The sequence below is a fragment of the Nymphalis io genome, chromosome 29 (genome assembly GCF_905147045.1).
Source record: "Nymphalis io chromosome 29, ilAglIoxx1.1, whole genome shotgun sequence".
Taxonomy (NCBI): Eukaryota; Metazoa; Arthropoda; class Insecta; order Lepidoptera; family Nymphalidae; genus Nymphalis; species Nymphalis io.
Window position 1 is genome coordinate 3,191,265 of NC_065916.1, and position 24,879 is coordinate 3,216,143.

Here is a 24,879-nt window from a genome sequence, read left to right on the forward strand (position 1 = left end):
AAAAAGATCGTATTTCTCAGGAACGCGTGGAAGTATCGATTTGAGATTAATATGGAATACTCTGCAATTCTTGACGGGCCGGTTGGCGTGGTTGGTAGATACCTGTCTTTCACGCCGAAGGTTGTGATTCCCACCACGGACATTTGTGTGCATGAACATGTCTGTTTGTCCTGAGTCTGGGTGTAATTATCTATATAAGTATGTATTTACAAAAAGAAAAGTAGTATATGTAGTATATCAGTTGTCTGGTTTCCATAGTACGAGCTCTGCTTAGGATCAGATGGCCGTGTGTGAATAATGTCCCCCAGGATATTATACTTTGGAGCAGTGAAAAAATCAAACTTGAATAGGGCACTTCCCTTTGATCTAGAATCATGAAATTTGGCAAGAAGCAATGTCAAAGAGCACAATTATTGTTATATCACAAAAAACCTAATTTTACTCCAACGAGTTTGTACGGAATCCTTGGTCCCAGACCTCGTTATGCATTAATAGGAAGTCAGGGCATTGTCTTATATATGTTTAAATAAGACAAGGCCACAGCGCAGCCCCGCTGCGGTTTAACTTGAAGCGAGACGCGCCGAACTTGGCCCACTTTTAAGCATTTTGTTTCCGTCCGTCTGTTTATATTCTTTATTTATTTCACGTTTATATGTCACACGCTTTAATAATGGCAAAATTATGAACAAGGCAAAATATACATTATGAAGCGAAATCCCAACTAATATTATAGAGGTTTGATTTGTTACGCTTTCACAACTTAACTAATCTTTTTTTTTATAAACGTTGTCAGGAGTACAGACAAGGACATATGGTACCTAACAACCCCCCCCCCCCCACACGTATGGGAATAATAGTACGTTCATATAAAATTTTCTTTCGTTTATTGATCCATTATTAAATTGAGATGGCCCAGTGGCTATAATAAGTGAATTTTAGCTGATGATTACGGGTTCAATCCGGACATAATAGTTTTCAAACTTAATTTGTGTTTGTAATAGATCTCGTTCTCGACGATGACAAATATCGCGAGGCATCCTGCATGTAGTACATGACTACATTGAAGCGGCATACAGGAAAATCTCCAAAGCTTCTGGTTGAAAATTAAGCTCTTGAAAGCACAGAAGCAATTGCCTGGCTTTGAACAAGTAACCTTCAGTTTAAAGACACACGTTCTGTTCAATGAACATCTAGCTTTTGATCGCAGTTACATTAATTTGATTTGATTATTTCTTTGAAAGATAAAGGTAATTATATAAACAAGAAACACGCAAGAAATAGCTATATAAATATATCTATGACGTCACATTCTACCTCCTGTCACTCACAGCCCTCCCCCTCTCTGAGGGCGCGTGATTTAATATAGAGACGGACAGCTCACGTAAGCTGATGCTGAGTACGGGTGGAATGATTTAATTCCTTATATATAAGCCATAAAGATATATCTAGCATGGTTACTTATTTTTTATTTATAGGCAAGCGAACTGATTTGGTCAAAGTCGAATTATCTCATCTAAGCCGAGATGGCCCAGTGATGAGAACGCGTGAATCTTAACCGATGATCGTGGGTTCAAACCCGGGCAAGCACCACTGAATTTTCATGTGTTTAATTTGTGATTAAAATTCATCTCTTGCTTTACGGTGAAGGAAAACATCGTGAGGAAACCTGCATGTGTCTAATTTCTCTGAAATTCTTCTACATGTGTATTCTACCAACCCGCATTGGAGCGTGGTAGAATAAGCTCCAAACCTTCTCCTCAAAAAAAAAAGAGGAGAGGAGGCCTTTAGCCCAGCAGTGGGTTTTAATATAGGTAGGTGGTAAGTACGTCACCATCTGATTGTCCATCTGCCCCTCCACCTAACTTCACGCCAAATATACATTGGCACCGTAAGAAATATTAAACATTCCTTGCATGCGCCACCATCCTTGGGAACTAACCTCACTCACCCTTCCACCAGAACACAATAATGATCAATGTCGCAATTTAACTAAGTCTTGTCAAATACAGGATTATTATCATTCACATAGAAACTTTTCGTTTAAGCTTAATAAGTCTAAAATAATATAATATGAAAGTACGGAACACGCGCTCCTGCTCTAACGAGTTGGAAAGAAGGAGAAAGTTATATACGAGCCATATTTACGTGGTTTGCTCCAAACAAAATAATTCATACAAATCTTCCCTTTAAATATTTTGAGCTAAAATGAACCGTAGTAGAATGTAATAGAGTCCTATTTCGATTAATAAATTAATCGCATTACGTTTTTTCTTATAAACAGCTATTAAAATATCTGGCTTTACTACCTTTGAAGATAAGGGCGAATGTTTTTTTTCTTATAGCTAAGGGTACACGTTTCATATTTAGCCCGTCCTTGATAATAAATTTTAGATATTGAGCTGTAAATGATTTAATTTATTAAATCGAGGTTACTATCTCGTTCAACAGGATCGGAGTTAAGGTATGAGCGCCTCTGAAGAAAAACTATTAAGGATTAATAATTTATGCATGACAATACTTACTATATATAAACAATACAACATGAGTAGTAAGGAGAGTAGAGTAAAAGTCACGCGTTCGAATCTGACTTTGGTCTATTGTCGTCCCCACTGCTAACACAAGCTGTACGCTTGATTGGAGGAGCAAATTGGAATGTTAGTAATTTTTTCAAAAAGAGAAATGCTAGTAACATTAAAAGGACTTTAATCGATGTTTAAGACTTGCTATATCGAAGTGGTAGTGGGTGGACATCGCTCGCAGAAATGACGGCCGCTGGGACAGAAAGGTTTTCGAATGGCGACCACGAAACCGAAGACGCAGCGTGGGCAGGCCCCCTACAAGGTGGATCGAAGAGAAAAAAAGAGTCGCGGGAAGCCGTTGGATGCGGGCAGCGCAAGACCGGGCAACATGGAAATCCTTGGGGGAGGCCTTTGTCGAGCAGTGGACTTCTTTCAGCTAACATGATGATGATGAAATCGATGCTAGTATGGGTCTTGGTTTGGTATTAATACGGGCTCGATGTGATGTTGGTCCTTCGTCATTTACACGGATCATGGGTGGAGTGGCTAGTTTATAAGACTGCAGAACAGGGGGTCCAGGTATAAAGTAGAGTTTGTAAATTCAATCACAATAACTTTAATGTGCCCGAAAATGAAATTTAACACATAATTGTGCAAGTTAAAACACTGCAAGTTTTCTAACGATAAGGCAATTTTGCCTCTATATAGCTTTTACTGCTGTCTATCACGGCCTTATTTATAAATATTGTTTTAGGGATTGAATAAGTGATAAGACCGCTTTGCGCACTATTTGTTGTTTGATTGTTTCCTATTACTATTATGTTATTTATATGTTGTGCAATAAGTATTACGTAAATAAATAAATAAATAGTTAAACAATGCTGTGTCTTTCGAATGTGAAATCAATAATATCAGAAAGAGATAAATCAGTGTTTAACTAAACACCCACTAAGCATAATATACATGGGCATCAATTATTACTAGTCCCATAAATAATTCTATTAATTTAACGAAATCACACCTAAAATTGTTTATTAATTATAAAATGGCGTTATAAAATTTACGAGCTATAAAATCTGAGTAGCGATAAACGCGAGGGATGTCTGTTGCAAGGTAATGACTTGCTGTGACCCATTTTACTTGATGAGTTTGCCAAATAATTTGACGTTATTATATATACTTTACTGGTGGTAGGGCTTTGTGCAAGCTCGTCTGGGTAGGTACCACCCACTTATCAGATATTCTACCGTGAATCAGCAGTACTTGGTATTGTTGTGTTCCGGTTTGAAGGGTGAGTGAGCCAGTGTAATTACAGGCACAAGGGACATAACATCTTAGTTCCCAAGGTTGGTGGCGCGTTGAACTCTTCAGCTATTAGCATAGATCATACTAATAACTAATGATGAGAGCGTAGTGGCAAGAACACCTGATAATGAACCGAACATAGTGGGTTCAAAACTAGACATGTACCGCTTTTAAATGTGCTTCATTTTTGTTATCACGAGGAAACCTTCGTGTGTCGAATGAAATGTCACGTATGTCTGTATCATTAGACTATCGATATTATTCAAAATAGATAAAATAGATATATAGATTATATACTATTACAAACTAATAATTATGATATTTATGTATTAGGAGTCCATAAAGAGAAATAACGTATCAGAATGCTGATGACACTAATCTTGGTTATGGAACGAGTCTCGTGTTTTTTTTTATAGAGTAGGAGGGCGGACTAGCATATAGACCACCTGATGGTAAGTGGTCACCAACGCCCATAGAAATTGACATTGTAAGAAATGTTAACCATTGACGTCGAAGAAACTAGCCGACAGAACTAGCCGACAGATGACATTCCTGAGCTTTTTTTTCCTGCATTTTTCCTGCGGTAAAGGGAGCGCGGTCTATTGAGCTTGGCTACTATGCATATAACTCTTGAACGCGTTGACTTAGAAACTGGAAATTTTATATGCTAGTTAATTAAAGGTACCTTAAAGAAAAAATAACCACAAAAATGCGGAGCAGAAATTTTAAATATAGTATTTTTACATTTTCTGACGTAAAGGGATATTGTATAATTGCGTATATTGTATTAACGCGTTCAAGAGTTATATGCTTATTGCCCATTATCAATAAGCCGCGCTCCCTTTACATCAGAAAATGTAAAAAAACTGTATTTAAAATTTCTGCGCCGCATTTTTGTGGTTATTATCTTTTTTGGGTATCTTTTATTGACTTGCATACAAAATTTCAAGATTCTAAGTCAACGCGTTCAAGAGTTATATAAGCAACAAAGTACAGTACAGTCGCGTAGAAAAGTTTAGGCTCAGGAATGTCATCTGTCGGCTAGCTCTGTCGGCTAGTTTCAGCGACGTAGCTTTCGTCAACCGCTTACATCGTCAATGCACCATCAACCTTAAAAGCTTGATCATTGAGGCTGTCGTATAAATAAATAAACAGTAAAAATAATTTACGTATAAATCATGACCGTGTTGAATTGTGGCAAGAATGTTGTTTCATTATAATTTTCTGAGAAGTATTGTTTGGGCCTTTGTTGTAAAGTAATTGTAATTTTCTTTTTAATTAGCAGAAAATATACAGTATGCTGTAGCAATACTCTGAATGTTTGGCGTGATTAAAAATATTTGGAACACTGTGGAATTCATTTTACAGGATTTAATTCTATTATATTTATGTTTAATATATTTAAGAGACGATTTTTTGTTTATAGTAACAGTACAGTAACGGTAACAGCCTGTTAATGTCCCACTGCTGGGCTAAGGCCTCCTCTCCCTTTTGAGGAGAAGGTTTGGAGCTTATTCACCACGCTGCTCCAATGCAGATTGGTAGAATACACATGTGGCGGAATTTCAATGAAATTAGACACATGCAGGATTGCTCACGATGTTTTCCTTCACAGTCAAATACGAGTTGAATTATAAGCACAAATTAAGCACATGAAAATTCAGTGGTGCTTGCCTGGGTTTGAACCCACGATCATCGGTTAAGATTCCCGCGTTCTAACCACTGGGCCAACTCGGCTCGGTCATTTTTTTGTTTACGAATCGTAGAATGGTCTACGTAAATCGGAAGTGGAGCTTGTAAAGGTGAAATCAAAATATACTTCAAACAAATAAGTGCTTAATTAAATTAATATTAAGTTTGGATATAGATTCTACCGAGAAAAACCGACAAAACTAGTTACTATTTGCAATCATGATATATATAGATAAATAAAATTTATTGAAATTATTATTAAAATTTCCCTCCATGGGAATCAACGAATACTAAATAAATATTTTTGTCTTTCCTTTAAATAATACTAGTCAAAGTTTTCTTATCGTGTGATTTAAATTAATTAATTAAAAAAGCGAAATCTGCTTATGTGTTAACACTTGACACAAGCTAATCTCTGTTATGTATTGTACACGGTGAGTTATTCTCTTGTGGAGACCGCATTCTTTTCAACATTGATTACTTCGTTCGTCTAGTGGCTATATAAGGCCATAAATCTTGAGGTACTATGTTCAAAGCCCAGGTCGGGCCTATATAAATTTATTGTTTGAAATATTCCCAATAACAGCTTGGAGTCTGGAAGTTGGATGTGTGTCCCGTGCCTCAAAAAGCACACACAAGCGTTGGTCTTGCACTTGAACTCTTTTCGGTCGTGTCGGATTGCCCGTCCCATCGGATTATGAGAGTCAGGGTATGGAGATCTGTATTTGCGCACATACTTGTGCACTATAATGTGTCTATATGTATGTAGTTGGCTAATCGCTCTTGTGATTGGCCACCGTGGCCGAAATCGATCACGAGTATATCATCATTAAGTAAAATAATGCAAGTAATACCTCAGTGGTTCTTACTGGACTTAAACCTCTGATGCTCAAGTTAGTTTAGGTATTTTATCAACTAGACCACTCGGACACATCGTTAATATTATTTGTTCAGACTTTTTAATTGTTTTTACGGTAAAAATAAGCCTAATGTCGTGTAAAAAAGATATTTATCATGATATGATGGGTAGCGTTACAAATTTTCAACGAAGTTGATCCTTTATTGACATATGGAACTAATGACGTAGCAGCTGGTAAAGGTCTCACTGCCGGGCCTTTATTTTTTAGGAGAACTCTTTAAGTTTTATTCACCAATGCTCCACGTGAGGATTTTTGGAAACACATCTGGTTGTGATATTAATTACAAACACAAATTAAACACGTGAAATTTTAGTAACGTTTTACCAAGTTTGAAACTCAAATTTAGGACTTATATTATTTATCTTTATCATAATGCGGGCCAGTTCGTCTCTAATTCGTATGAGCTGTCAAACGAAATAACTAACGAGCTATGCTGTAAGCATAAACTCGAAACAAACCGCGAAGCACGATTTTGATATCTTAAAAAATGAAATTCGATATTGAATATTATAATTATAACTTTTAAGGATACACGGATCAAAATAGCGTGTATCCGTAATTCCGTAAATCGGTTTACATTTTATCAGTGAGATTCAAAAGGAGTTCTTACATAACCACTGCTGATAAATGTAGACAGATTACGTATCCAAACGAGAATCTAGGCTAGAAGTTTCACGAACTCTAAGTCAATTTGTCCAAAAAGTTCGATTTGAATTTGGTTATGAAGACCTTTTCATATCGACCCTAACTTCAGTTTATATTACTTAAGTGATGACATAACTTTAAGCCTAATAAAAAGCGGTATTTCTTATATCTAAACTGATAAAGTGTAAGTTAGTTTGTTCTAACGCGCTAATCTCAGGACCTATCTGTCCGATATGAAAATATGTTTACATAGGATAAACCATTTATTGAGAAAGGTCATTTTATTATTTTTTAAATAGAATAATCGCAACGCCCATTAAGAAAGTTATTAATATTAGGAATATTTAGCCCTCCAATTAAGCGTTATTTAATATTAGGAGTGGAGAGGGGGCGACAATACTTCAAGGGGTCAGGATCGAACCTGCGACTTTTTACATCAATAGGCGGCCCACTATTAACGCTTAGAGTCAATTAAGAAAAGTGTAGTAACTAGGGTTGAAACTACACACCCCTTCTGTATTTATTTATTTAAAGTATTTTTTTCAAACAATTTCATGGCACATATGGCGGACGTCACCAGTAAGTGAACCCGTGGAGTAAGCTATTCACGTTTTAGCAATATAAATACATTATACTATATATATATATGCCTCAACGACCCCTCTAGCGATGTAAATATTGATGTCAGAAAAATTCCTGCCGACTGGGAGCTTTCCTGGCGTGCGCTACGTAAACCGATAGAGATTATATAGATCCTTATTCAACCCGTGCAAAGCCGGGGCGGGTAGCTAGTATTAAAATAATTGTAAAGGCATTTTATGGCGGTTATTCTCTTTTTTTATAGTGTTGGAACGAAGGAATAGTTGCCCTAACGAATAGTTGGAAATAGCGAACGAGCATATGGGCCACTTGATGGTAAGTGGTCACGAACGCCCATAGACTTTGGCTTTGTAAGAAATGCTAACCATCGCTTACATCGCCAATGCGCTAGAAACCTTGGCAACTAAGATATTATGTCCCTTGTGCCTGTAATTACACTGGCTCACTCACCCTTCAAACCGGAACACAACAATAGAAAGTACTGGTGTTTTGCGATAGAATATCTGATGAGTGGGTTGTACCTACTCAGACGAGCTTGCACAAAGCTCTACCACCAGTTATCGGTTACAATCCATTTACATCCATCATACAATCCACTGGTTATAAAAACCGATTTGAGCAACGATTATTATGATTTTTGTATAAAAAAACATATAATTTATTTAGTTACGGACATTTGTATATTTTAATATAGATTTCTTATTGATTTGATATTCGAAAGAATAAGACACATTGCTTAAACAACATTTAAATAACAAAAAGCCAAGATGGCCCAGTGGTTAGAATGCGTGAATCTTAACCGATGATGGTTCAAACCCAGACAAGCACCATTGAATTTTCATGTCCTTAATTTGTTTACGCCTACATGTGTCTAATTTTACTGAATTTCTGTCACATGTGTATTCCACCAACCCACAAAGGAACTGTGTGGTGGAATAAGCTCTAAACCTCAAAAAAGAGGATACTCTAGCCCAGCAGTGGAACATTCACAAGCAACAACTCTACCGTTTAAATAACTATTATATATAAAACAGGCAGTCATAGATAGAAGTAAAAACTTGAAACTTAAATATATTTGTCTAATTTCCACATATATTGGCACTCCAAGTAATAATTCTATCCCTTTTTATTCATTAAAATACACTGTCGCAATGTCGTATCTCGCAAACACGATACAAAATATTAATAAAACTTAATTTAAATAAATAATAGTTAAAACACATATATTATTAGCATATACTGTTAATATTTACATAAATTTCAATCACTTTTATCCTCATTAATTTCCACAATACTTAAATGATTTGTACTTTCAACGATTACATTATAGTAACATTAGCATGTCGGTGACGCAAAACCAGGACTTTATCCCCTATAATAAACAAGCGCAACGCGCCTAAAAAAGTATTCACTTCAAAATATTGTATGTGGTTACCACCATAGACGATGACACTGTAAATATCAACCATTTACTCTTTATTTAGGTTCACTGTTCCTCCCAGGCATGTAATTTATCCTGACTAACCACTAATGAAGAGAAATAAGGCTTAGCGTGAATCCAGGTCAGTCCTGACCGTGCCCTTCCTGCTATAGGGTTTTTTATTTATTGCTTTGTCTTAGAATAAAATTAAACTTGAAACCATGATGAATGTTTAGACACGAAGCTGTAGAAGATAAGCTGATCTAAAATAAAGTGGGTCACAGGACGCCCACATTTATCTTTTACAAAGGGTAAAGGGTCAGGAACCGAAACAGAGATGTCGAAGAAAATTTATAATTAAAGAAAATCAATTATTTAAAGTTAAATATATGATAATAAAATTTAAATAACTTATGAGATCAATTGAAACATAATCTGTTTGTTGGCCTTATAACTTATTATAAGTACATAGTAATATTTTAATAAATTGGGGAACACAATCAATCAAATCAATCAAAGTTCTGAAAGTTGGTAAGACCCTTTTGTTAAGCAGGAAATGAGCAGATAATCTCCAAGCAACTGGACAGATCTTAATTATTACCTAAGAAACATCTTGAATTATATTTTAAACAATAATAACTGTAAATAATAAATCGAAATCAGTTCATTCGGAGCTACGATGCCACAGACATACAAATACACACGTTAAAGTAATCCCTATTTATCCCTATATTTACGTCAGTTAAATTAGTAAAATAAATATGTTTTCTTCCAGTAACAGCCCAAAGTGAATGTCCCACTGCTGGGCTAAGGCCTCCTCTCTCTTTTTGAGGAGATGGTTTTGTAGCTTATTCCACCGCGCTGCTCCAATGCGGGTTTGTGGAATACACATGTGGCTGAATTTCAGTGAAATTAGACACATGCAGATTTCCACACGATGTTTTCCTTCACCATCAAGCACGATATGAATTATAATCACAAATTAAGCACATGAAAATTCAGTGGTGCTTGCCCGGGTTTGAAACCATAATCATCGGTTAAGATTCACGCGCTTTTACCACTGGGCCATCTCGGTTTTGTTATCATTACATAATATAATATATATTATATTATATTCACTAAAGATTATTTTTCGCAGATGTAAAAGAAATACCTATCGAAGAGCGCACTTACTTGCCAAAAGCTAAAATCAATAAACAATTCTTACACAATCTTTCAATTATTAACAACTATTTACCCAATTTATTGGCAAGTAATTGTACTCTCCGAGACACAAATGATTTAATTTATGCAGCAGCTAAAACACTAATGTATAAATATAAATATATATATATATATATATATATATATATATATATATATGTATCTTTGCATAACCATAAAGTCGTGTGTAGTACATGTATAATGAAATGCCCGTCTTATTATTCTAGATGCTATCTTATAAGGGTGCTGATGAGCTTTTGATACCAAGCGTGATTCGATCCGTAAGCGAGATTGGAGACGCGTTTGGTTAGACTTTTTTTGGTATGCTATCCTGGTACATGAATACCGTAATAAATATATGATATATTTATATCCTATAAGTAAAGGTTATTAATTAATAATATTTTTAATATCTAAAGGATGCTAGTTTATTGAACTTATTTAATTCATTTAACTAAATACAACCTAATTAATAATTTAAGAACGAAACATACTAAAATGCTTATTAAATTCGTTTAAGAAATTAAATTAAACGTGTGCTTTAATACAGTAAAGTCATTTATATCTTTCTATCAATTTTGAATATACTTACTCATTGGACAAGCTTTTATTAGGCAGACAAAGAAGTGCTACGTTCTAAGTCAGGCCGTCTAGATAAAAGATTTTAATTGTGCCTTTGGGATGCTTACACTCTCGACTTGCCTCGGAAAGCGCGTATTCGTCTTGTGCCTGAACTCTTTCCTTTCCTGGTAGTGACGTATTTACTTTATTATTTGTTTCGGAGAGTTAGGAAACAGAGAAGGCACTTGTAATTGCGTACAAATGTGCGAATGTACTGGTGGTAGGGCTTTGTGCAAGCTCGTCTGGGTAGGTACCACCCACTCATCAGATATTCTACCGCAAAACAGCAATACTTGATATTGTTGTGTTCCGGTTTGAAGGGTGAGTGAGCCAGTGTAATTATGGGCACAAGGGACATAAAATCTTAGTTCCCAAGGTTGGTGGCGCATTGGCTATGTAAGCGATGGTGGGCATTTATTACAATGCCAATGTCTAAGGGCGTTTGGTGACCACTTACCATCAGGTGACCCATATGCTCGTCCTTCTTCCATTTCTATAAAAAAAAAGAATGAGAAAAGGTTCATTAGCAAAGATATATCTAATCTGCTTACTTGGTAAAATATTTTGTATTCCGTATCCGTGAGCCTCAGCGCTACTTCTTCGGGAAAATTCAGTATCGTCTTCAGTGTTGCCAGTTCTTCATAGCTGCTGTCATCAGCTGATGATACTGTTGAAACAGAGGTGTATATTAACTTATGGAGTGGTCACTATGTAGGAATAGGACAGAAGCCCCGAAATGAGAGAAAAAAACCGGGTAAATACCAATGTGTTTTCATGAGCTTAATTTGTGTTTATAATTTGTCTCGCGATCAGCTCGGTTAAGGAAGCATCGTGAGGATAACTGCATGTGTCGGTAGGTAAAGAAAACTGCCACTACAAATCCGTAATATGTAAATTACGTAATACAAAATTTATTAATGATTATAAAAAGAGAACGTACTGAGTTTCTTTGCTCGTTTCTCTCAGGAACACTTGTAGCTTTAGATTTAATTAAACAAAAAATGACTATTCTGAAGTACTTCTAAGTGCCTTCTTGAATAAAGTATATTTTGATTTTAAATATAAATATGCTCGAAGTATTATTTAAATGGCGGGCATGTCAAGTTGAACACGACAGATGGTCCGTGGACGCTCTCGGCATTCGGTTTTAATTAAAAACAGCCTCTAACCGCTCAGATTATGAGTTGAATGGTATAAATTCATTCATTTAGGAAAATATATTTCATACACAGTCAACATATATATCGGATTTATTATAACAGTCGGGTAATGCTGACGGATAGTAGTTTTTTCTTTTTGGGAAAAATATTTTGAGATTCAACCAATCTCCTCCATTATGGATTAGTGGACACACCTGAGGCAGTATTTCAATCGACATATGAAGGTTTCCTCACGATATTTTTGGAGAACGCAATGAGTTTTGACATAGTTTAAGGACATGAGTGGTGCTTGCTAAGATTTTTAAAACATAATTTTCAGTTGAGATACCTATGTACATAACGATAAGGTTATCATCGCTCGTGGTATAATTGGTGGTAAGGCTTCAGTAGCAGGGGCTCATCATATATTCTACCGCTGAACAGCAATAATAAGTAATGTTGTGTCCGGTTTGTGGTGTGTCAGTACTACAAGCACAAGGAACATAACACCTTAGTTCAACGTTAGGTCATATTAAGGGATGGTTAATATTTCTTATGGTGGACGTGTTGATTACGTGGCTCATAATAGATGATCATGACATGAAAATATATGACCAGAAATCGAATCGAATCAGAAATTATACCAAATGTCGTGTTTGGTATCATTTTTGGTTTCTCTTATTATCTCCCCTACTAGGTACTACTCTCTTCCTCTAATGCAATAAAAAAATCATACCTTCACTTTCTTTATCGAAAACATGCCCGGTCGAGCCTCCACTCGGGCCAGGCTTAGACCCGTCTCGCATTTCACTTCACTTCACTTGAATCATTAAAAACTAAACACTTCACTATGTACACTCTCACTTTTATAACACTCATCTAGAACGGCATCTATCGGATGCGAGTGACGTCATAATTTCACTTTGAAACGAACACTCCTCGTATGTTTCACCTGTAACAAAAAAAAACATTAAATTTCTATACTTATGAATGACTCCTCATTTCACTTGGCGGTCGGACTTGGTGCAAGTCCGTCTGCAAAGGTACCATCCAAACAAACAAATGACAAAACATCTTAGTTCTCGAGGTCGGTGGTGCAATATTTTTGTATAGATTATATTATATAATAAATGTTGTATATATGTATCCCATCAAAAAAATAAACATGGAATGAGAACCAAGTTCAATAGAAAGTAGAAAGAAATAAAAAAAAAAGAAAATAGAAAGTTCAATATTATGATATATGCCTCGGTTGTTGACTTCAACGACAAAATAAGTGATATCTAAATGGGTGCCAAGTCCAATGGTCAGTCCGGATTATTTATAACAACATAAAATATTTTATAAAAACTTAAAATCCCATTTCTTCTTATAACTTAGGATTATATATTGAAGCCTATTATCCTAAGTTATAAGAAGAAATGATACCGCGTGTCTAGATTATATAATAAATAATGGCATTATTTTAAGTATAGAAAAGGGAATCAAACCTACTATTTAAGTAGTTGAAGATAGCTACGATACCAGTGTTCCGGATTGTATAATAGATAATATCATAAAGAATGACATACATAAGCACGTAACGGTATTAATATTTCAGTATCAAAGAGCAGAATTTCCATAAAGCCTACTCCACATTACATTTAAGCATCGCAAATGTCGTGAGGGCTTTAAAAAGAATCTTTTAGTGATGTACTGAGCATTTGTAATATCGATATAATATAATATTTACGATAGAATTAAATTTTTCTGTTGTGTATCGGATTTGTTCATGAGGTTGCAAAATCTTGAACTATTTTATGGTGGGAGACGAGCAAGAGAAGGTGCGTGGTCACCTTCACCGATAAACACTGTACTACAGTGTAATATCAGGTCTGCCTGTATTTACACTTAATCATTTACCATTTCAATTGAAACAGCAATACAAATTATTGAGATGGTATAGGTAGAACAACCCAAACGTGACTGTACAAAGGACAAATGTTATTGTCATTTTATGTGTGGTCACTACACGGCCGTCTGATGTCGTCGCGCAGAGGCAACTGAGAGTCAATGAAAGGGTCGTGTGTCTTAAGTTTCCAATTGATTTGATGTCTATTTTAGACGTCATACCACTGTGTAGACATTTTTTTTAAATATTTTGATTTTGTTTCATATTGATTTTTGGAACTGTTTTACGTTAACTTTTTTCTGTACTGTGATGAAAGTGCTAATAAGGTTTTATTCGCAGCGCATTAAAACTGTAAATAGAGTGAAGTGTTACATCTATCGCAGTGGCAGTGTTTACGGGAATTATAATATACTCTTAATATCGTTTGATAATTCCCGTAAACACTGAGTCGAGATGGCCCAGTGGTAAGAACGCGTGAATCTTAACCGATGAACGTGGGTTCAAACCCGGGCAAGCACCTCTGAATTTTCATGTGCTTAATTTCTGTTATAATTCATCTCGTGCTTTTCGGTGAAGGAAAACATCGTGAGGAAACCTGCATGTGTCTAATTTCATCGAAATTCTGCCACATGTGTATTCCACCAACCCGCATTGGAGCAGCGTGGTGGAATAAGCTCCAAACCTTCTCCTCAAAAAGGGAGAGGAGGCCTTAGCCCAGCAGTGGGACATTAACAGGCTGTTACTACATATCGTTTGATAAATTTTTCGAATAAACAAAATAATTAAAAAATAAATAAAATTTCTACCGATATATAGATGTAATTTTTCGCATCACTTAACAGCACCGTTTCCACTGTCTTCAAGTCTCTGATTTGAATGTGCTCCAAGCGCTCACGACACCTGCCCGCACTCTAACGTATAAGATACATATCTAAAAAGCTAATAGGGGGGGTAGTTCGGAATATCATTAGGTTCCGTACAAAAGCCGATATGGCCCAGTGGTTAGAACGTGCGTGCTTTCAAAGAGTATTTTGACGATGGAAAGTATCGTGGGAAAAATTACATGTGTCGAATGAAAAACTGTTATACTTGTATATACGCTATAAGCATTCTCCTTTAAAACAGGCTTTTGTCTAGCAGTAAAACACATGGTCCAGTGGAATACGTGAATTAAAACTGAAGATCACTGGTAAAATCAGGCAAGCACTGAATTTTCGTGAGTTTAATTTGTGCTTATTATTTATCTCGTGCTCGCAGTCAAGGGAAAAATCTGGAGGAAACTTGTAATTGTTGGTTGCAAATCTGCCACACGTGTATTCACTACATTATTAGAATAGGAGGCCTTAGCCCAGCAGTGGGAATATTCGGGCTGTTACTTTAAAACATGATGATAAAAAAAAAAATTGCATACAATTTTTTTTGTTACCAAAAGACTTTTAATAATTGTCATTTTTTATTTATTGTCACAAACCCCAAAATGTGTGGAGTTTCAACTCAATTGTGTGGAAATAGTTTAAAAATTGTAAAATAACATCCAGACATACTAACAGGTGAAGTTAAATAAAAGCTCGCAAAAAGCCTTCAGCCAGGTAGACCCAACTGGATCTGGAAGGCGGCAGCTTTCGCGCACCTTCAGACATGCCTATGTTCAAATATCGATTTTGTAACATAACATAGGTTTCAAGCTGTTCTAGCTTGAAATCTTTAACGCAAGGTCAACGCAAGGTCAACGCAAGTGAAGTCGAAAGCTCAACTTGTAAAACATGTAATTACTTCGAAATGACTAATGAGATGTGTTTTTTCTCTTCCCACCACAAATAGACCGAAACTTTTCCCTTGACAAAAAGCTTTGATAAAGCTTTCAAAGTTTCTTTAGGGACGAAAGCTTTGTGATGTCTTTCAAATTCTTGAGAGATTATTTTTCATGCTTAGCTTTTAAGAGTAATAGTTTCAAGCGTTTTTGTGGGAACGGTTAGAAAATACCATTATACTCTGTTCTCATCTCAAAGCTTCTCAGTGAAATATTGAGTTACATATTTACTAACTTTGTACAGCAGCTTACATATCTATATTGTAGCTTAGAGTTAGTGCATGCAAACTATTCATTTTTTAAATATTTTATGTTGTTTTAAGTTATGTACATAATTAACTATAGTAATAAATAATAATGATATCCTGGGAGATTATTCCCACGAGGCCATCTGATCTCAAATTAAGAAGAGCTTGTCCTATGGAAATCAGACAACTGATGTACTACATATACTACTTTTCTTTTGTAAATACATAATATCCGGACAACCATATATACTAATATTATAAATGCGAAAGTAGCTCTGTTTGTCTGTGTCTTACGCTTTCACGGCTAAGCCACTAAACTGATATTAATGAGATTTGGTATGAAGTAAGTTTGAACCCCATAGAACATAGGCACATTTTATAAACGGGAAATGAGCCAGAAAAGTGGTCACAAACGCTGCCGTTAGAAATATTAATCATTCTTTACATGCTTGCTCTCAAACCCTTGACTTGACTCGCTCTCACACCTTGACTTGATCTCACACCCTTCAAACTAGAACACAACAATAGTAAGTATTGCTGATTGGCGGTAGAATATGTGATAAGCGTGTAGTACCCACCCAGAAGGCTTTCATTCATAAGTGTAATATTTTAATGAAAAAATGTATTTATAAAATAACTCTTTGTAAGCATAGAACGAATTTTTCGTGTGATTGCTTCGTGATCAATCTCACTATTTATTTATTTATTTATTTATTTATTTATTTATTGGAAATAGTTACACCATCGACTTATCACTAACACATTCACTTAGCATTAGATACAGGGTATTAAATCTAGGTGAATAAATCATTACAGGTGTAAACAACATTGACCTTAAGATAAGACTATACTAACCTAATTATGTCTTAACTAAAAATTAAAAAAGATGAATAAATTATAGACAATTAAACAAAACATAAAATAAAATTTAAATACAACAACAAAAATCTACAAGGGTTGAAATAATTAATTTATGAATAAAATGGTTTTAAAGTTATACTATGAGATCTTTACAGAGCTTCACAAAAGTTGGCTTGCTTTGGGCAAAGATGTCGATATTGCCGTTAGAAGAATATTCATTATAAGAATTAATTATTCTGTTGAGGGGTGCATGTTTACCTAAATTTGTTTTAAAAGCTGTAGTTCTAAAAGGTTTTTTTATTGGGTGTCTAGGAATTTTGCGGGGAACAACTAAATTGATTTGCTGAAGTAGTTCGGATGACATTATTTGACCATGGATCAGTTTGTGTAGGGTCAAAACATCGCTGATTTCACGGCGACTTTTAAGTGATATCATTTTAAAATGTTTTAGCCTATTGTTGTAGTTAGCGCGATAAGGACAACTAGTATCCTTGTATGCAAGAAAACGGGTAAAATTTTGTTGTATTCGCTCTAGTCTTTCGATATGAGTGTTATAAAAAGGGTTCCATATATTTGATGCATACTCTAAATTGGAACGTACAAGAGAATTATAAATGCAGAGCAATGAGCGAGTATTCTTAAAATCCTTGCATGTTCGTTTTACAAATCCTAACATTTTCCAAGCTTTTGATATTATTTTGTCTAGATGATTAATAAAATTTAAATTGCTATCGATAAGTACACCTAAGTCTCGAATGGAATTAACCTCGGATAAAGGATCGCCAGATATAGAGTATTTAGATAATATCGGTTTTCTGCGTCTTGTAAACTTTATATGAAGACATTTTTTAACATTTAATTCCATGTTATTTTTATTGCACCAGCTAGCGAGAGCGTCTATATCTGCTTGGAGAAGGTCAGAATCGGATAACGTTTTTATAGGTCTGTAGATTTTGAGATCGTCGGCGAATATTAAGCATTTGCTAAATTTAATGCTGTCTACTATATCATTAATAAAAACTAAGAAAAGAATTGGACCTAAATGGGATCCTTGGGGTACCCCGGATGTGGGAACAAATGCAAAAGATGAATAGCCGTGAGTAATCACCCGTTGAGATCGGTTATTTAAGTAGGATACTAACCAATTCAGCAAATTACCATGGATTCCGTAATACATAAGCTTAGATTGCATGATTGTATGGCTAACTTTGTCGAATGCGCTCGTAAAATCCGTGTAAATAGCATCAATTTGAGTCTTGTGATCAACGTTTTCGGACAGGTCTATAACATAGTCTAATAAATTAGTCGATGTTGATTTATTTTGCATAAAGCCATGTTGTTGTGTAGAGAGGATATTTTTGAAATATTTGGTTACAATTGGGCAAATGAGCTTTTCGAAAATTTTTGGAATAACGCTTAAAATTGAGATAGGTCGATAGTTTTTGATATTACGCTTGTCGCCTTTTTTGTAAATAGGAACAACATTGGCAGCTTTCCATATTGTAGGAAATTTAGCAGATTCGAGTGATTTTGAAAAAAGGATTTTTAAAGGAAGTGTTAAGTACTTACTAGTCATTTTAATAAATAATGGGGGAATTCCATCAGGACCAGGTCCTTTGCTAATATCAACGGATTTTAAGATTTTAGATATTTCACGTTCGGTCAAAGAAATTTTACTTAAGCAAAATTGGGGAAAACAATCTGCTGGATATGATATACGACCTTGATCATGTGGGGAATAGACTGACGCAAACTGTGAAGCAAAAAGATTACAAATATCTTCTCCTGTATTTGCTGTCATATTATTGAGGAACATTTCTCTAGGAAGATCTGAAGATTCACCACGATGATCCTTTACAAGAGACCAAAATTTCTTAGGATTTTTAAGAACCGATTCTTCTGTACTTAAGATATGCATACGATAACAAGAAGCTGTCAAAGACTCCACCCTATCATTGCTCAACTGAAGTTCTAATTGATCTCTAGGGTTTTTGTATAGTTTGTACCTTTTGAGAATTTTGTTGCGTTCAGCGATAAGTTTAATCAAGTTACGTGTAAACCAAGAAGGATATTTTAAATTACGAGGTTTTGTTTTGGGTACAGTAGATTGAATTATAATTTCCAGTAAGTCATAAAATTTTGCTACAGCCATATCGACATCCTTAAACGGAGATAGCTCCAATTCCCAATCAATTTGACATAACTTAGCATTAACTAAAGTATAGTCAGCTTTCCTAAAGTTATAAGACGCAAATTGTTTTCTAATAGTTGGTAAACGCTTATTTAATTTTAAATCGATATCTAAAGCAGGATGATGTAAATCAATTTTACTAAGAGGTTTAATACTTTCTTCTATGGAAATATCCTCACAGGTACTTAAAACTAAATCTAGGATTCTGTTATTGTGGTTTTTTAAATAATTAAATTGTGACAGGCTATTGAAAGACATAAAGTCTACGAAATTACGCCCAAGATTACAATTATAATTACAGGGTGTCAGTGCGAGAATATCAGAGGTATCTCGTTTCCAGTCTATGAACCCTAGGTTGAAATCCCCTAGAATTATAATATCACCGGCGTGAGATTGCATAACATGACTAATATTCTCTAACATCGGGTCCAATGAAGCACTTGTCACTGGAGGAGGAAGATAAAGCACACAAAATAAAATTTCTTTCGATTCTTGACCGTCACTTTTCACTGATACCCACAAATCTTCCATAGAACTTTCAAAGTCATCAACACGTTTCGAACAAATATTTTTAGAGACGGCGAATAAAACGCCTCCTCCAGTTTTTCCAGAAGATGAAGTAGATGAACGATCTCTACGGTAAACATTGTATTTGTTGCTAAATAGTTCTTTATCGTGAACACTGTCATCCAACCAAGTCTCTGTTCCAATAATAATATCAAAACATGATGTCATTGAAGATAGTCTTATTTCTTTTGTTTTAGTTTTAAGTCCTCTAAAGTTTTGGTAATAGATCCTGAATTTTGAAGAGATATGGATACGGGCACTTAGCAGCGGTTTTATAGTTTACAAGTGATCAAGAGATTCGAAACATTTTATTTGTTTGGCAGGGGATTGGTCGTTTTTGCGTACATAAATGCGACCATTACGAATCCAAGTGTATCGATATTCCTTATCCCGTGCAATTTTTCTAGTGCGTGCGTGAAGAGCTTTAAAATGTGGCGACAAATGTTCGGAGACATACACTGGTGATTTGTTAGTACCGTAACCCAGGTGATTAGTGTTAAGCTTATCTGTTTGATTTTTTTTATTGAACTTTGTTACGGCAGCTAGTATGACGTCCCTATGCTTAGTAGTCGGTAACTTAACAATAACCGCTCGTGGTTTAGGACTAGAGTCATCTAATTTTCGTACTCGAGTACAGGATAGAATATCCGAATCTTGTAAGGGTACTGAGACTACAGAGCATAACTGTACGATAATAGAGTTTAAATTTTCGGATTTGTTCTCTGGTAAGCCATTAATCTCAATATTAGTTTCACGCGAATGTTGTTCAATCAAGTTGAGTCTGTTAGTAAGATCGCTCACTTTACTATTAAGACTAATATTCTCCTTAGTGAGATTTTTAATTTTGTTTTCTGAAGCTACGAGGTCTGATTTTAAGCAATCGTATTCTGCGCTTAAAAATTCTAAGCAATTTTTAAGATCACTTAAAGTCGCTAATTCACTTTTTAAATATGCAAATTCTTTCATTATCGTGGATTCAAGGGTCATTTTAAGAGATAAATATAAATATGAAATTATCTCTGCACTATAATATAAATATGAAATTATCTCTGCCTGTCTGTCTGTTATGAATCCACGATTAAACCACTGAACCGATTTTCATAAAGCTTGCTATGATGCAAGTTTTTTATATCTAAAATCTGCTTAGCGTTCGAAGCCGTGAGTAAAACTAGCGTATAAATGCTTATGGCCTAGTCGAATAATATTATATAGATATATGTTTTGTCGGTATGTTTTCACCCCTCTCACGCAAAAACTACACATCCGATTATAGGAACTGTCAAAATATTGTTTTAATTTAAAGTTTAATTGTGTCACATCACAAAGCCACCACCAAGTCTAGTAGTGATAAGGTATTAGTACGTTATTAAGAACGTATGTATGAAAAATCTTTAATAGGGAGATGAAACATTACTAATACAAAAATTAAGTTGTTATATTTTGTATTATATGATTTGGTCACAGTCGAATTCACCTCATGACGTACCTACGTCATTACACGTATTTACGACGAGCCGAGGAGAGCAGGACCCTCAAAATGTCCCACTGCTGGGCTAAAGGCTTATATAATAAAGCCGAGATGGCCCAGTGGTAAGAACGCGTGAATCTTAACCGATGATAGTGGGTTCAAACCCGGGCAAGCACCACTGAATTTTCATGTGCTAAATTTGTTATTATAATTCATCTCGTGCTTGACGGTGAAGGAAAACATCATGAGGAAACCTACATGTGTCGAATTTCAGTAAAATTTTGCCACGTGTATATTCCACCAACCTGCATTGGAGCAGCGTGATGGAATAAGCTCCAAACCTTTTCCTCAAAAGGGAGAGGAGGCCTTAGCCCAGCAGTGGGATATTCACAGGCCGTTACTGTTATTGTATTGTTTATTATAAGCTGATTTCTTATTAAGATTTCTAAGGACTTCGAGCATCAGACGAGAAAGGATAAGATTTCGAGCGTCAGGTGACGTCAGCGTAGATTTGTTATTTACACATCAATTCTCGTGAGTACCTTGGTATTCACGCAATTTTTTGCTCTTTTAACTGACTATATTATGATTGTCATAGCCACAATGAATGTTACATTATGATAACAGCGTATGTTGAAAGTGTGTGGCTCGCTCAGCGGTGATTCAGTTACAAAGCTAACGAAATAAAAAAAGACTTGCGTGTATCGCTACGTCACGTCGACCGGTACTGTACTAGTAATACAACACTCAAAGGAAAAATGTTCTGTATTCGTTTTTGATGTGAAAAATCTATTTACATCTATTTACATATGTATTTACTGGTGGTAGAGCTTTGTGCAAGCTCGTCTGGGTAGGTATCACCCACTCATCAGATATTCTACCGCAAAACAGCAGTACTTGGTATTGTTGTGTTCCGGTTTGAAGGGTTAGTGAGCCAGTATAATTACAGGCACAAGGGACAAATATCTTAGTTCCCAAAGTTGGTGGCGTATTGGTTATATAAGCGATGTTTAACATTTCTTACAATGCCAATGTCTATGGGCGTAGGTGACCACTTACCATCAGGTGGCCCATATGCTCGTCCTCCTTCCTAATCTATATAAAAAAAAAACATTGGCGCCCTTAGGGGGTAAGGCTGAAGCGTATACCGTGACGACGAACAGCATGACTTATATAATTATATATACTTTGTCGTATATAATTATATATTTATTTTTTAACAGTAAACAGTACAGTAACAGCCTGTGAATGTCCCATTGCTGGGCTAAGGCCTCCTCTCCCTTTTTGAGGAGAAGGTTTGCAGCTTACTCCACCACACTGCTCCACTGCGGGTTGGTGGAATACACATGAGGCAGAATTTCAGTGAAATTAGAAGCATGCAGGTTTCCTCACGATGTTTTCCTTTACCGTTAAGTATAAGATGAATTATGATAACAAATTTACCACATAAAAATTCAGTGGTGCTTGCCCGGGCTTGAACCCACGATCATCGGTTAAGATTCACGCGTTCTTACCACTAGGCCATCTCGGCTTTTTTTTATATTTTTTAAACGAATTAATATTTTCATTCATTTTTACTCAATATTTATTTATTGTTTTTTTTTAAACATTCAAAGTATTGAAACTATTATAGGATAAAAAAGTTTTCTCCTATAATTAATAGCAATAATAATAAGCATACAATAATTAAAGAAAGGAAAAGCTTTTAACTTTTAAATAATTAAATTTTTTTCGGGCTATTTTTGTTTTTTAAAGGATTCCAAGCGATGTCACCCGCAGGGGATGACTTTATTAAAAATGAACAAGTACCCTTTTGTCCCTAAACGAAAATACAAGATATCTACATTTAAAAACAGGAGGATCATATGTTTGTATATAGCACTATATATACACTGAAATTTTTATAGAATATATAATTTGTAGTCGGCTGACGAGTTCGATTTATATTATTTTTATTTACTTGGTGGTAGGGTTTTGTGCAAGCCTTTCTAGGTACCACCCACTTATCACATATTCAACCACCAAACAGTAAACGGGTATCTGAGGTAACCTAGGTCGAGCCAATTAAAGTTAAAGGGGTATTCATTCATTTTAGATTATTGTTTTTAGCCTACGCCGTAAAAAGGGGGTGTTATAAACTTAACGTGTGTATCTGTGTGTCTACTTGTGGCTCAATTTTGTACATTCTACCTAAAATTACGAGATTTTATGTTTGATAAGAGCATTTAAGAGCCAACTTGAATAATTTTTATTTGATTTGATATTACATGTTCAAAAGTTTTTTTTATTTAAGATTGTCTATCCTTTTTACAGCGTGAAATTTATTAAATTGCTCTTTAAGTAAACTGTATGTTCTTTGAGTAACAATAAAAATCTTTAAGCTGGAAAGCGAATAAATCACACAAATCTTCAATTTACAACATGACTGCAATAAAAGATCCTCACTAAATAGATAAAAGATAATTGACGAGGCGAGACGCTAACCAAGTTAATATTGAGTTTACTCTATTTAAATATTTAAATCTCACGATGGCCTTAGTTTTATCTCTGGAACTTTGCGAATTACGATAGAAAATACATAATGAAGATAGCTGTAATATTACATAATGTATACGCCCGTTTATATCCCACTGCTGGCCGTGGGAGAAGGATTGGATCCTATTCCACTACGTACTATTGTGGGCTGTGAATACTGGTAAGATATTTTAAATTAAAGACGCAAACTTATTACTAAACGGATTTTTTTTAAATATATATATGTATGTGTATATATTAATAATTTAACAACAAACGGGGTTCCTTCAAACGAGGCGTGAAGAGGCATCTTGCGGGCCGGCAAGGCGAAGGCGGCTAGTGCAGAACGTTTTAACGTCTGTACTGGCCGTCGTCGCGTTTGGACTCTACTACCTCTTACCATCAGGTGGAGTAGAGTCATTTGCCCTCCCGGCGAATATAAAAAAAAAAAAAATATATATAAACAAAAATGCTTTATATATCTATTATGTTTCAAGCTTACAGCTTTATTCAGACAAAATAATAATGTTGATATTTGCCGGTTCACTTTACAGGAGTAGATCACGAGCTCGAGGTCACTCGTGCCATGAAGGGAGCTACGCGAGAAGAATCTTTGAATAATAAAAAACAGTAATCAACGTATGTCAACTGAGTGATGGCCGTTGGAGTCTTAGAGTGGTTATCGTGGATCGGTAAACATGAAGAATGGACCCAACTGGCGGAAGCTTTTCTCGTCTATGCCCATCAGTGATCTACGATTGGCTTAAGATATTTATAATGAAAATAGATACCCTATTTTCTTACTCTAATCGCAGATAGATAGACTTGCACAAAATCCTCTCCCCACTAAGGCTTCATCTATGCAAGGAATATCCGACAGATGCTTGTAATACGATAAAGCTCCGCTTGCGCCGGACGTGTAATGGAAATATAATTTATAAAACGACTTGTTAGCTTCACTCATACTGATAAATCGATTTCAACTGAATAATTAAATATATTCGTCGATTCTGTTTTGTTTTATTCAATAAAAATGTAAATTTAATATGAACACGATATGATTATCCTCGTAAGTCAGGCAGAGTCACAACTTATGTGTGTGTAAAATTATGCACGAACACAGGTGGACTCTAATATACTGGGACGGCAAATCTTATAGGATCGGAGAGCGACCATCGGCAAAAACTCAATAATATGAACGGTCCACTTAGTTCGAACCTAAGAACCTGTAGCCTATATATAAATATAATTGTATAATATGAAAT

At 35.3% G+C, this 24,879-nt stretch overlaps 1 protein-coding gene across 1 annotated transcript in view; it reads right to left on the reverse strand.

Moving 5' to 3' along the window:
* Positions 1-12,870, reverse strand: part of LOC126779437 (1-phosphatidylinositol 4,5-bisphosphate phosphodiesterase epsilon-1-like) — a 93,553-nt gene extending 80,683 nt beyond the window's left edge. Inside the window, exons 1-2 of the mRNA XM_050503359.1 lie at positions 12,801-12,870; positions 11,477-11,583 (exon numbers count right to left, since the gene is read on the reverse strand). Coding sequence (XP_050359316.1) covers positions 11,477-11,583; positions 12,801-12,870 — 177 coding nt within the window. The remainder of the gene's footprint in view (positions 1-11,476; positions 11,584-12,800) is intronic.
* Between the last annotated feature and the right edge of the window lie 12,009 nt (positions 12,871-24,879).